We start from the raw sequence: 14,901 nt of genomic DNA, 5'->3' as shown, positions 1-14,901 counted from the left end.
CTGAGTTAACTTTGTGTTTTTGTTCTTTTCACAGTTTTTATTTGTTTATTTTTTGTGTTTTTCGAGGTATGGGTTTCACTTTGGTCCAGGCTGACCTGGAATTAATGATGTAGTCTCAGTGTGGCCTCGAACTCACAGTGATCCTCTACCTCTGCCTCCCGAGTGCTGGGATTAAAGGTGTGCGCCACCATGCCCGCCTTCCTTTTTACAGTTTTGTTGACATTAACAGGCTGTGGAGTTAATACACTATGGTATGCAATTCAGCATCTTTTAGTATATACAATGTTGTGCCTCAGTTACCAGAGTCAGTTTCAGAAGATTTATCATTTCAGCCATCTTGCCAGCTTAGGCAGCCACAGACCTAATTTATTATGGTGGTGTGCTCCTACTGCTGCTGATTGCTGGTAGCAGTGCTAGTGTACTTGGAGTCTGATCTTGGGCCTCTTGTATGCTAAACAAGTATTCTACCACTCATTATATACATGGGGAGGGTAATGAGTTTGAGGCCAGTCTGGGCTGCAGGATAAAGCCCTACCTTTTAAAAATTGTCTTTTGGGGGCTGGAGAGATGGCTTAGTGGCTAAGGCACTTCCCTACAAGGCCTAAGGACCCATGTTCAACTCTCCAGATCTCACTTAAGTCAGATACACAAAGGTGAGGCAAGTGCTAGGTTGCACATGTCCACTAGGTGGCACAAACCATCTGGAGTTCAATTACAATGGCTGAGGCCCTGGGGTGCCAGTTCTCTCTCTCTTTCTCTTAAAAAAAAAAAAAAATGCCTGCCAGGCGTGGTGGTGCACATCTTTAATCCCAGGACTCAGGAGACATATAGGTAGGAGGATCACTGTGTGTTTGAGGCCAGTCTGAGACTACATAGTAAATTCCAGGTAAGCCTGGGCTAGAGTGAAATCCTACTTTGAAAAATATAAATAAATAAATAAATAAATAGTCCATTCTAAATTGTCTTGTGACTGGATTGATGGCTCACAGGTTAAGACACTTACCTGGCCACAGATCTCCTTTAATCATAAGTATTCTCTTCTGCATGTTTCATATGAATGGAATCATGTGTGATCATTGTTTCTAGATCTCATTAGCATGATATTTTAAGGTTCCTTCATATTGTAGCATGTGTCAGTACTGCATTGTTTTTTGAAGTTTACAAATACCTTATAGAGCTTAAGAGAACTAAGAGAAGGAAAGAAGTCAAAAGTGCCTGAGGCCGGGCGTGGTGGCGCATGCCTTTAATCCCAGCACTCGGGAGGCAGAGGTAGGAGGATTGCCATGAGTTCAAGGCCACCCTGAGATGACAGAGTTAATTCCAGGTCAGCCTGGACCAGAGTGAGACTCTACCTCGAAAAAAGAAAAAAGAAAAATAAAAAAAAGTGCCTGAGAACAGGAGGGTTCCTGAGCGGATAATCCCTGCTTCCTTTCCTTTTTTTTTCCTCTCCCTCTCCCTTTCCCTTTCCCTTTCCCTTTCCTTTCCTTTTGAGGTAGGGTCTTGCTCTAGCCCATGCTGACCTGGAATTCACTGTGTAGTCTCAGGGTAGCCTCCAATTCCTAGAGATCCTCACCTCTGCCTCCTGAGTGGATTAAAGGTGTGCACCACCACACCTGGCTCTGTCTGCATTCTTTTTTTTGGGGGGGGGGGAGAGTGACAGAGAAAGAGGCAGATAGAGAGAATGGGTGCACCAGGGCTTCCAGCCACTGCAAATGAACTCCAGACTGTGCATCTGGCTACCGTGGGTCCTGTGGAATCCAGCCTCTAACCAAGGTCCTCAGGCTTCACAGGCAAGCACTTAACTGCTAAGCCATCTTTCCAGCCCTCTCCCTGCATTCTTTATTGCTTTTCCTTTGAGGTAGGGTGTCACTGTAGCCCAGGCTGATCTGGAACTCTGTAGTCCTAGGCTTGTCTTGAAGTCAAAGAGATCCTCCTACATCTGCCTTCTGAGTGTTGGAATTAAAGGCATGCAACACCACACCCCACTGTGCCTTCTTTTTTATTGCTAAATCATATGCCATTATGGCTATGGTGTTGTGAATGGCTCATGCCTATAATCAGGCAAGAGGATCAGATGTCCAAGGTCATTCTTGGGCATACAATGAAAGTCTCAAAAAATGCTGTGAGGGCTGAAGGGATGGCTTAGTGGTTAAGGCGTTTGCCTGCAAAGCCAAAGGACCCGTTTGATTCCCTAGGACCCATGTTAGCCAGATGCACAAGGGGGCACAGGCGTCTGGAGTTCATTAAAATATTTAAAAAATGGTGTGAGTTGGTGCATGTATCTGGAGATGGTTTGCTGTGACTTGAGGCCCTGGCATGCCCATTCTCTCCCCTCGCCTCTCTGTCTCTAAAATAAATAAATTAGTTAAATGTTTAATATTGTTCTGAGCTGAGCATGGTGGCATGTGTCTTTAATTCCAGCACTTGTGAGGCAAAGGTAGGAGGATTGCCATGAGTTCAAGGTCAGCTTGGGTTAGAGTGAAACCCTATCCTCGAAAAACAAAAGCAAAAAAAATAAAGTTCTTAAAAAAATTGTTGTGTAGGCTGGAGCGATGGCTTAGTGATTAAGGTGTTTGCCTGTAAAGCCAAAAGACCCAGGTTTGATTGCCCAGAACCCACATAAGCCAGATGTACAAGGGGCACGTGTACCTGGAGTTTATTTGCAGCAGCTACAGGCCCTGACATGCCCATTCTGTCTTTGTCTCTCTTCTCTCTATCTTGCAAATAAATAAATAAAAGTTAAAAAAAAAAAATGCTGTGAGATCTTGGTAAAACTGTTTTTTCATTGTCTGTGGCCTCCCAAAGGGACACTGACTTCACCTCTCACCTCTCCCTCATCTCTTACCTATTGTCTATGAATGAAGACATTAGTATGGTGTTCAGTTACAGACAGGATGCTAGTGACATCATCTTTACAAAGAAAACTAAGTACAGACAAAGGACAGATGACTTACTGGTTAAGGCGCTTACCTGCAAAGCTAAAGGACCTAGGTTCGGTTCCCCAGGGCACATGTGAGACAGCTGAACAAAGTGTCACATGTGTCTGGATTTTGATTGCGGTGGCTGAGGCCCTGCTGTGCCCATTCTATATCTCTTCTATCTATCTCTGCTTGCAAATAAATAATATTTTTAAAAGGAATACAGAGTTTATTTAATGTATATAATCTTTTTGAAGCTGGGTATCACTCTACCCCAGGCTGACATGGAATTATGGGTATGAACCCCCATACCCAGAAAAAGAATTTTACAATTTCAAGGAATAGGCACGGAGCTTGGTCAGTCTTTGGAGATAGCTGTGTCATAGGAAAGCTTGTTAAGTTTCTGGGTGTAAAACAGCCACATGGAGAGGATACTGCTGGGGGCTGTGTCCCCAAGACAGGCAGAAAACTTGTCGCAATAAACTAGAGCCTTCTGTCCATCTGACACTTAGAATGAAAAAAAGGAAAACTAGATTCAACCCAAGATTCACTTGTCAGAGTTATCCTACTGAAAGTCCTGCACATGGTCCTGTACATTTACCAACTGACCAGTAGGAACATGTGCTACAACCGGCCCCTGTGATTGTCAAGGCATTGTGATCTTCACTGCTCACAGTGGTGTGGCCATACAGGCTTCTGTGGATCATTGAACGATTCAGAGAAGGGAAGACATGGTACAATGGAGTTGTGCAAGTTACTTTCTCATTGCTATGACAACATACCTGGTGAGAAGCAGTTCAAGGAGGAAAAGGGCTTGCTTTGGCTTATGGTTCTAGGGGATACATTCCTTCATGGTATGGAAGGCATGGCCTCTGGAGGCCAGCTAAGATTCCACAGCCGTCCCATATAGTGCTGCCACCTAGGGATCAAGTGTTCAAACACATGAGTCTTTGGAGAACATTTTATATTCAAATCAAAACAGGAGTCTTGAAGGGTTGCCATGTAAAGAAGAAAGCATATTGTGACCTGTGAAGATAATTCAGCACATGAGAGCACTTCCCACCCAAACATGATTTTCCCAGAGTTCTGTTTCCCAGCACCCATGTAAATAGCTGGGTTATAACCCTAGTCCTATGGGGAGCAAAGACCAGAAAATTGCTGGGGCTCGCATACCCTGCAGTCTGACAGATGAACTGATAGCTTTGGGCTCAGTGAGAGACATCACGAGGAAACACTCAGATGTGTGCACACACGAGTACACTGACCGCAGTGGTAGAAGTGGGAGTCATGCCATGAGGTAGTTTCCTCTTGGACTTAGTTGATAAAAATGGCTTTGTGCCTTGAAGTTTGGTGTCAAGAACACAAGGATCTGAATTTTGCCATTTCCCATGCTTATGGGATAGCTGGCTAGGTTATTGAGTGTACAGAAGACAAGAGGCCTCAGGGACAGGGTAATGTGAACATTCACATATTTGCTCAGTCTCCCACAAGGGTAGGCTTAGGTGAGTACTTGTCAGTGTCATGGATAGGTTGTGTTGGAGGGAATATGAGTAGTTTAGAGGTCTTAGGCTGGCTATTTAGCCACCATTTTGCTTATTAAGCTTTCTACATGTGGGTAATGGCAGCATCTCCCTGTGAGACTTGCTGCCAGGGGCAGGTGGATTGAGATGGGACAGAAAAGTGCTTAATATATAGTGGTTTGAGTGTAACCCCCCCCCCCTTCACCATAGCCCCATTGACTAAGCCTCATGTTTAGCTCCCCACTGGAGAAGAATTTGAGGTTCATTAATTAGTCCAGCCTACTGGGTGTTGAGAGCAAGCATGTTTTAGAATATCTACCCTGCTTTTGTGGAGATGTAACTTCCAGCTCTTTTTTGTGTCATGCTTTGCCTGCCATGGTAAGGCTTTATCTGCAATTATAAGCCTGAAATAAACCCATCAGCAAGAAGGAAATGCACTAGCATGTAACAGCTGCTTGGTGAACTTTGGTTAGCCTGAACAGGCTTTCTATTAGAGTAACAAACATCTTAGATAACCAGCATCTAAAAGAAGAGGTTGAAGCCAGATGTGGTGGCGCATTCCTTTAATCTCAGCAGAGGCAGAGGTACGAGGATCGCTGTGAGTTTGAGATCAGCCTGAGCTACAGTAAGACCCTACCTCGAATCTCCCCCCCCCCAACAAAAAAGAAGAGGTTGGACTGGGGGTGTGGGTTAGTGATCTAGTGCTTCCCTAGCATAAGGCCCTGGGGTCAAGCTCCAGCACCAAAGGAAGAAAGGGAAGAAAGCTTATAGTTTTGGAGACTTCAGTGTATGATTGGTTGTTTCTGTCATACTTAGCCTGGAGCAGGGCAGCACATCATTGCAGGGAGCCTGTGGTGAAGGAAAGCTGCTCATTTCATGGTGAGGAAGAAGAGTGAGGGTCTGAAAGACCAAGACCCTACTCTTCTGGTTCCACCCCCTCCCCTCTTTTCTTCTTTTTTTTTTTTTTTAAGAGAGCAACAGACACAGAGAGAAAGACAGATAGAGGGAGAGAGAGAATGGGCGCGCCAGGGCTTCCAGCCTCTGCAAACGAACTCCAGACGCGTGGGCCCCCTTGTGCATCTGGCTAACGTGGGACCTGGGGAACCGAGCCTCGAACCGGGGTCCTTAGGCATCACAGGCAAGCGCTTAACCGCTACGCCATCTCTCCAGCCCTTTTTTTTTTTTTTTTTTTTTTTTTTTTTTTTTTAAGGTAGGGTCTTGTTCTAGCCGAAGCTGACCTGGAACTCAACAGCAATCCTACCTCAGTTTCCGAAGTGCTGGGATTAAAGTCTTGTGCCACCACATCTGGCTTAAATTTATCCTCTTGACAAAAGATGTTGACAGGAGGACTTGGGTATTGAGGTGGAAGGGTGCTGTCTGTAGTTCCAGATTTGCTTTGACCCTAAAGCTGCTCATTAGATAAATACTTTAAAATAAGGATAGCAGAGTATCAATTTCACAACTTCAGAATAGCAGGCACTGCGCTAGTTTGAATGCATGGCCTCCAAATATAATCAGGAGTTTTAGTTTTTAATTGGTGTCACTGGATGGATCTTAGGTTCACCATAAGGTGTGGTGTTAGATTTGGAATTCTAATTTTAAAATACACACAGTACCTAGAATTCCTGAAGTGTTTGCTTTTGTGGTACGGCTTTTGGGTTTGGGGCTTCTCTCTCTCTCCTTGGATGTGTGAAAGCAGGGCAGTTTCTTCTGCCATTATGGAACTTCCCATGGATCTGTAAGCATCAATAAATATCCTTTCTCTCATAACTGTGACTGGTCTGGAAGTTTGTCTCAGTGAACCTGTGCCTGCTACAGGCACCTTGTCTAGCAGTGGTGGTCAGTTAATGGGTTGATCTGCAGATGATACAAGGCTTGAATTGATGTACTACTGGGAATCATCTTGGGTGAAAATTGGATCAGCCTTAGTATGTCCATGAGTGTGTGAACTGTGTGTGCTCATGGTGATCACTTTTCTTCCAGGACAACCCTCCATATGATAAGGGGGCCTTCAGAATTGAAATCAACTTTCCAGCAGAGTATCCATTCAAGCCACCGAAGATCACATTTAAAACAAAGATCTATCACCCAAACATTGATGAAAAGGGGCAGGTCTGCCTGCCGGTAATTAGTGCTGAGAACTGGAAGCCAGCAACCAAGACTGACCAAGGTAAGGCATGCTCTTTCCCTCGTCTTCAGTTTGTTGATGATTTTCTCAGGGTCTTATGTAGACCAGGCTAGCCTCAAACTGGCTATATAGTTGAGCTAACCTTGAACAGAACTCTGATCCTGCTTCTGCTTCCCAAGTGCTGGTGTTACAGGCCTGCATCACCATACCCCATTTATGGGGTGCTCATATTCAAACCCAGGGTTTTGTGTATGCTATACAAGTACTCTTATCAACTAGGCCACATCTCTGGGTCCTTTTTTGTTGTTTCAAGTTAGGGTTTTTCTCTATCCCTGGCTGACCTGGAATTCACTGTGTCTCAGGGTGACCTTGAATTCATGGTGATCCTCCTACCTCTGCTCCCTCAAGTGCTGGATTAAAGGTGTGTGCCACCATACTTGGCTCCCTAAGGGTTCTTTCCTCTCTCTTTTTTTTTTTTTTAAATATTTCATTTATTTATTAAGAGAGAGGGAGGGAGGAAGGGAGAGAATGTGCGGGCCAGGGCCTCCTGCCACTGGTAAACTGCAAATGAATTCCAGATGTGTGTGCTCCCTTGTGCATCTGGCTAACGTGTGTCCTGGGGAATTGAACCTGGGTCCTTTGGCTTTGTAGGCAAACACCTTAACCACTAAACCATCCCTTCAGCTTCTTAAGGTCCTTTCTAATGCCTTATCAGAGACCAGGGAAATAACTACCCTAGCAACTCAAGAGCATGCAGTTAACTACTGAGACCCCCATCAGTTCTTGGAGGTAGGCTTGTCATAGTTGAAATGTGCTGACTACAAGTGTTGAGGCCTGTTCCTGCTGCTGACAGCCCAGTGAGGGTTCAGGTATGGTCCCTGGTAGTGGTAAAGGGTTGTGGAACTGCCTAGAAGGGGAAATGAGGTTTGTAAGTTAGTACATGGAATTAGCCTGGAGGGACGAGGTTGGTGAAGGAAGGCCTTCCCTGAAAACTGAAGGACATGAGCCAAGATGCTTTAACTCCCATTGGGTGGTTTTGGAGCAATTAGGTCAAGGTGTGTGTGTGTGTGTGTGTGTTTTAGATTATTTATTTGCAAGCAGAGAGAGAGTTGAGGAATGAATAGGCACACCAGGACTTATAGCCACTGCACATGAACTCCAAATACATGTGCCACTTTGTACATCTGGGCTTTACATGGGTACTGGGGAATTGAACCCTGGTTGTTAGGCTTTGCAGGCAATTGCCTTAACCACTGAGCTCTCTCTCCAAGTTACACCGTGTGTGTGTGTGTGTGTGTGTGTGTGTGTGTGTGTGTTTCTCAAGGTAGGGTCTCTATAGTTCAGGCTGATTGGGAATGCATTATGTAGTCTCTGGGGTGGTCTCAAATTCATGGTGATCCTCCTACCTCTGCCTCCCAAGTACTGGAATTAAAGGCGTGTGCCACCATGCCCAGCTTGAAAATTGCTCTTTTATTTTATATATTTATTTTGGGGCTTTTAAAAATTATTTATTTGGGCCGGGTGTGGTGGCATATGTCTTTAATCCCAGCACTCGGGAGGCAGAGGTAGGAGGATCGCTGTGAGTTTAAGGGCACCTTCAAACTACATAGTGAATTCCAGGCCAGTCTGGGCTAGAAAGAGTCCCTCTACCTCAACCCCCCCCCCAAAATATACATGTATATAAAAATAATATATATATATAAAATATTTGAGAGAAAAAGTGGCAGATAGAGAGGATGTGCATGGCTTGCCAGGGCTACTAGCCACTCTGTAAATGAACTCCAGACGCATGTACCACCTTGTGTATTTGGCTTACATGGGTCCTGAGGAATTCCAGGCTGACCTGGAATTCACTAGCAGTCTCAAGCTGACCGCAAACTCATAGCTACTCTCTTACTCAGCAAGTGCTGGGATTAAAGGTTTGTGCCACCTCTCCTAGTCAGGAGAGATTGAAATCTAGAGAGGAAAAATTTTGAAGTAAAGATATAAAAATGTTCTCCCAGGACTGGCTTCTTTTAGAGGCAGTTACATGTGGTGGGTGCAGGGATATTTCATTTATCCTTAGTGGTGTGGAAACTGAATTGCAAACCATCTTGTCCTGCAGAGAACTGTCCAGGCCCTTTGACTACTTCCCAGCCGTCCATCTTCCTCCTTACCTCCTCAACTGGACCCTACAGGCTCAGCACATGCCCGCCTCTATCCCATACCTCATCTGGGCCCCTGTAATCGCAGGAGCCCTCTGCTGCCCTGTCTCACCTCCCTGTTGCATTTAGAGGATGCACTGGGAACATGTGTTGTGTTGGAAACGTCACTGTTGAGTAGTTAGCAAATCACTGTTTCTCTTTGTACTGTGTAATCATGATTGAGGGTGCATCTTAGGCACTAGCAGTCCACCCTTGAGGTGGGAATGCCAGTGGGGAGAAAACACACCAGCATTATGGGGATGCTAGTACTTACAGATTAGGGGTGAGTATGAGAAGTAACAGGTGGTACCCTGATACTGATCCCTGCCCTCTGTACCAAAAATCACCACCCCAACTGACCTTCCCTCTGGGCCTTGGGGTAGGGGACATTGTGGTTCTCCTGAAGCCTCCTAAACTTACATCCATGTCATTGACAGTAATTGTCAACCTCCTAGGGGCTAGACAAGGTGTCCTATGGTCTCAGTTGCAGTCCCCAGAGTTCCTGGGGTTCACTGAACATAGATGCAAGCATCATTGTCATATAGTGCAGCATTACCCTGCTGACCCAGCCTCCTTGGTTGGAGCTGCCCTAAACTGAACAGTACTGTGTGGCAGGCTAAGGTGTTGACACTACCACCCAGTCTTGCGCACATGTTCCTGTATACAGATGTGTGAGTATAAGCAGATACCAGTACTAATCATGTGTCCACAGCCTGGGAGAATGGGAATGACTGGGGCCAGGACCGTCCCAGGTATCTGTCAGGCCTGGAAGGCTCCCCATAGAGCAGAGAATCAATACTTACCTACTGTGGTGTTGGTTGGTTGTCCTCAGTCACTTTCTTCTAGTTACATAGGAAATACGGGCTGAGTTCTGATGGCCAGAACTTTAAATAAATTGGAAGCTGCTTTGTCTTAAGCATATTGATTGTAAATCATTGTTGAAATCACATCCTCTTGCCTGTGCTCTTTTGTCATAATCCCCAATGCTGTACCCCTTTTTTTTTCTTTTTTTTTTTTTGACAGTAATCCAGTCCCTCATAGCACTGGTGAATGACCCCCAGCCTGAGCACCCCCTCCGGGCTGACCTAGCTGAAGAATACTCTAAGGACCGTAAAAAATTCTGTAAGAACGCTGAAGAGTTTACAAAGAAATATGGGGAAAAGCGACCTGTGGACTAAAATCTGCCGTGAGTGATTCCAGCAAGTGTGAGCAGAGACCCCCGCAGTGCATTCAGACACCCGCGAAGCAGGACTCTGGAAAACTGACACGTGCCATCACCTGGCGTTGGCTTGTGGCAGTTACTAACTTTCTACAGTTTTCTTAATCAAAAGTGGTCTAGGTAACCTGTAAAGAAAGGATTAAAGATTTCAGATGTTCTAGTTCTGCTTTCTTTGTTTTAAAAATCACTGCTTCAATCTACTTCAGAAGAATGGTGTTTCTTTTCTTGCCCAAATTTACCCCATATCTTCACGTTACATTTAGCCCAGAAGGTTTAAAAAAAAAAAAAAAAGTTATGGCTCCCTTCCCTTTCCACCTTCTTGCATTCAGATTATTTTTCACAAAATCTCTTCTTCAGACCCAGGCCCTGACTTCAACAAAGGAGAAAAAACAGCTCTGGCAGCTTTTCTCTTGTGGTACCTGGGCAATTACTCAGATTCTCTTGAGGCTAATTTGTAGCATCCTTTGAAAGAATTGTAAAACAAATATCCACACTCCTCCCTACCCCTTCTCCAAAAAAAGGGAGGTCCAATTCATGTAAAAACCTGGCTAAATGTTTCCACAGTAACAGATCAAATGGGCAAACTCCACTGTCTGTGTACGTGATTAAACTGTGCCTAGCCTGGCCTAGTAGGAAACCCTACAATGCCATGTCTTTGGCCTGGAGGGAGGGCCTGCCAGCTGAGGACCTGTGCACTTGTATGATGAATTTATCACCAGAAAATCTCCTGAGACCAAAGGTCAGCACCCTTCCCTGCAGCCATGTTAGAAGATCTGCTGGTCATCACAGGCAAAACAAAAGCCACAATGTCCTTTTGAAATTCCAGGCTCCTCCATCACCAAGCATTGGAACGTGCCATGGAGTGCTTCGACTCCTCAGCGTAGCAGCCCCACCACAGTCCTTCCTTGGCATGGTTTGACCCTTTGGGAGATTGGAGTTGGCGTGACTCTGCTTTGTAGCTGACACCAGCCTGGGGTTGCATGGGCTCCTGCTGGCCCCTTCCTTCGGAGCAGCTGTTGGCCCTGCTCAGGAACAGGATGTCAATCCCACTCCCTTTGGACTCAGAGCCTTTGCAGAGTCAACCTCCATTTGAAGCTCACTCAATAATATCCTTTCAATGTGTTTTATATTGTTTTGATTGCTTTTTTTTGTAGAAATAAAAATTGACCTTAGAATTTATCATCAGATGAACTTTGTAAGGATTTGAATGTTAATGTCTTTTCAAGGCAGGTGGAACTGCCCCTGCAGTAGCAAACACATGGTTCTCTGACACCTTGTGGAAGGCGATTATCCCATCCCATCACCTGTGTATCACCAAGTCCACTTCTGCCACTGAAGGCTTCCCTTCTGAGTACTTGGGGGGTGGGGACCCAGATCAGATGATGAAGATGGTTTGAAGGTTTACTTTCTGTTAACAGTTCTGGTCCTTGAGGCTTCCTAGGTCTCACAGACTCATGACACAACTCTGGGTTTTGCCTGTGCATAGTGTGAAATAACAGAGGAAAACCTGACAGTCTTGGTTGGCCAGGCACAGCCCTGGCATGCTTAAATAAATTTGGTTTCTTTAGTCCTAAGTATGCCAGGGAGACTTCCATGTGCCCAGGAGGGCAAGAGCACCATGACATTTCCACATCTGTCTCTGCACTTGCAAAAAGGTGATAATGGACTTTAGCCACTCAGATTTGTAATAAAATGCCAAATTTTGTCAGAAGCTATCCAAGCAAACCATTTGTTCTTGTTGCTTCTCTGAATCTAGAAATACCACTGTTCTTGGAAACTGTCCCATTGCTTCATACCTCTGCCAACTTGCCTGTCACCTCTCATTGTTCTCTGCTCACCACGGGAGGGCACTGTGACATCGGCAGCCCCCTCAGGAACTCAGTCCTGGCACTGACACCCTGAGGCCTACCCCTGCAGCAGCGGCCTAGCTTGTGAGTCAGTAGGTTTGTCACTGGCCCACAAGGTTCGCTTGTCCAGATCTGGTCTGGAGCAGGCTGTGAACAAGCTGATGGCCAGCCCTGGTTGCTCCAAAGCCAAAGAGCTGGATTCTCTGGAGAAGGGGGGAGTTGTGGAGCAACCAGCCACCCACTGCTCACATGAACTGGCTCAGGAATTTATAACCACCTGGTTTCTTAGTGTCAGGTCCTTTCCCTACCCTTCCCATAGTGGTGAATAGGCTTCCTAAGATGCTGCAATCCATCCTGCTGTCCTTAATAAAAATACTCTCCAACACTGGTCTGGTCACAGGTTTCTTCCTCAATTTGGGGACGGGCCAGCTCTTGGAGGCTGGGACTGTGGCTGGAGCCTCTGATCTCTTCCCTACTTCTCAGCCTTTCCAAAGGAGGCTCACAGTGGTTCTACCTTTCCAGATGGAGTAGGCAGTAGTGGGAAAGCTGCAGGTGAACTCTGGGTGTCAAGGGGATAGTGACATGTGGGTATGTCACTTCAGTCTTCCAGTAATCCCAAGAGTGACTTGAACTGCATTTAGCAGAGGTGAGAACAAGCTAAGGGAGGCTTGATCAGGATCCTGGAACTAGCCAGGTGTAGTGGTGTACACCTTTAATCTCAGCTCTCTGGAGGTAGAGATAGAGGTAGACTCACCATGAGTTAGAGGCCACCCTGAGACTACATAGTAAATTCCAGGTCAGCCTGAGCTATAGTGAAACCGTATCTGGGAGGGGGGACCGGGGGGTGGGGATCCTGGAACTGATAATGAAAGGTACGTGTCTTTTTCCCTGAATAACCTCTGCCAGAAACTGGCCCTGGGTCCTCAGGACAGCTGCTGTCAAGGCACTAAGGTAGTCCCAACACAGTGTGCTACCAGCCAGGTCTGTCAAAGGCAGCAATGAAACCATCAGCTCGGTCTGCAGATCTTTGGAGGGAATGTAATAGTTTATTCTCTAATGTCTTTTCATTGTTGTTTGTTTTGTTTTTCTTTTTTTTTAATTTTTATTACCATTTTCCATGATTATAAAAAAATATCCCATGGTAATTCCCCTCCCCACACTTTCCCCTTTGAAATTCCATTCTCCATCATACTACCTCCCCATCTCAATCATTGTACTAACACATATACAATATCAACCTATTAAGTACCCTCCTCCCTTCCTTTCTCTTCCCTTTATGTCTCCTTTTTAAATTACTGGCCTCTGCTACTAAGTATTTTCATTCTCACACAGAAGCCCAATCATCTGTAGCTAGGATCCACATATGAGAGAGAACATGTGGCGCTTGGCTTTCTGGGCCTGGGTTACCTCTCTTAGTATGATCCGTTCCAGGTCCATCCATTTTTCTGCAAATTTCATAGTTTGTTTTTCAAGGCAGGGTCTCTCTCTAGCACAGGCTGACCTGGAATTCACTATGTAGTCTCAGGGTGGCTTCTAACTCATGGTGATCCTCCTGCCTCTGTTTCCAGAGTGCTGGGATTAAAGGCATGTGCCACCACACCCCGCTACTCAGATCTGTTTTCAACTAGGTTGAAAACCTGAGACTGGGTGATAGCCCAGAATACCAGGCTGCTTATATTTCAAGGCCTGTTATATTCCACCAGTCAACACATTTCCTCCCAAAGCATTGTCTATCTCTAGGTAATGCCACAGTTCCCCCCCCCCCCCGCCCCCATTGTTTACTGCTGCTTTCTCTTTTTCTTTTTTTTTCTTTTTGAAGCAAGGTCTCCTCTCACTCTAGCCTGGACCTTACTGTATAGCGCAGGATGACCTTGAACTCCTGGCAATCCTCTCACCTCAGCCTCCTGAATGCTGGGAATGAGGCATGCACCACCACGCCTGGTTTTTTGGTTTTGAGACAAGGGATTCACTGTGTAGCCCAGACTGTCCTTGGGAAACCTCCTATCTCAGCCTTCCCTGAGTACTACAGATGTAGATCACTATGCGAGGCTCTTTTTTCCTTCATCTCCCAATACTTAGTTTGAAACATAATTTTATTCATATCAGCCTAGCTTCTACCCCGAGGCTCTTTTGGTCAAGGGCTTCCGTATTGCCAAGTATCTTGTAAGGCCTTCAACTATGATGGCAGCTCCATGCCTGTGCATGCCATGTAAACCCAGCCACGGGAGAAGCCCTGCAGTCTTGGGTCTTCTGCCCTGCCCTGGCTTTTCTTCCTGACTGCTTCCCACAGGCCATGGGAGCAAAGAGCACCAGAGCACAGCTGAGGGCGACTCTGGGCAGCGTGGTCCTCCACCCAGGCCATGCCTGCTAAATTGCCATTTCCTGGTGAATGCAAACAAGTACTTGCTCAGACAAGGATCCTTGGGAACAAGGCAGTCCAGAAGGCCATAGTTACCAAATACCATACCTGAGGCCCAGGGGAGGAAGCTGCTTTCTCTGGAGATGATTCCCAGCCCTGTGCTAGACCCATATTACTGGTGTTTTTTTTTTGGGGGGGGGTAGTGGTTTTTTGAGGTAGGGTCTCCTCTAGCCTAGGCTGGCCCCAAACTCAGGGCATTACTACCTCTGCCTTCAGAGTGTTGAAATTAAAGATGTCCTCTACCACACCCAGCTTACACCCACATTACTATGAGTTCCTCTCCCCATTCTCCCGTGTGGCCCAGGTCACACTGACTTGTAGGCCAGGCTATGTCCCATGACAGAACATACCCTCAAAGGCACTACATCCCAACCCTCTGTAACAGGTGTCTTCTTTCCCTTAGTGAGGTGAGTCCTTGTCACCTGATTCTCTTGCCAGTCTCCTCTCAAATGCTTAAGATCCTGAGTTCTGTTCTCATCCTGTATCTGCTCATGATGAGTATTAGTGCAGAATCACGACTCCCTCCTCCACAGCGCTCCTTAGAGCTCCAGAGCTAATGCCTCCTGAACACTGGGAGAAACCCACTGGGGAGCTGTCTCATTGGAACCAGGCCGCCCAATTCCTGGTCATAGGCATGAAGGTGTTGAAAGTGCCAAAGCCAAGGTCA

General features: G+C 46.0%; 1 protein-coding gene across 3 annotated transcripts in view; it reads left to right on the top strand.

Annotated features, from left to right (window-relative positions):
• The window catches only part of Ube2l3 (ubiquitin conjugating enzyme E2 L3), a 46,893-nt gene extending 35,210 nt beyond the window's left edge, over nt 1-11,683 (top strand). For 2 of the 3 annotated variants that reach the window (XM_004670782.2, XM_045132420.1), the window contains 2 exons: nt 6,422-6,608; nt 9,773-11,683. In XM_004670782.2, coding sequence (XP_004670839.1) covers nt 6,422-6,608; nt 9,773-9,927 — 342 coding nt within the window. In that variant the 3' untranslated portion in view covers nt 9,928-11,683. The remainder of the gene's footprint in view (nt 1-6,421; nt 6,609-9,772) is intronic. The other variant, XM_045132419.1, reaches the window with a different exon arrangement.
• Nucleotides 11,684-14,901: the final 3,218 nt, after the last annotated feature.

The sequence above is a fragment of the Jaculus jaculus genome, chromosome 13 (assembly GCF_020740685.1).
Source record: "Jaculus jaculus isolate mJacJac1 chromosome 13, mJacJac1.mat.Y.cur, whole genome shotgun sequence".
NCBI lineage: Eukaryota > Metazoa > Chordata > Mammalia > Rodentia > Dipodidae > Jaculus > Jaculus jaculus.
The sequence above is the reverse complement of the archived record's forward strand: the minus strand, read 5'-3'. Positions and strand labels throughout refer to the sequence as shown.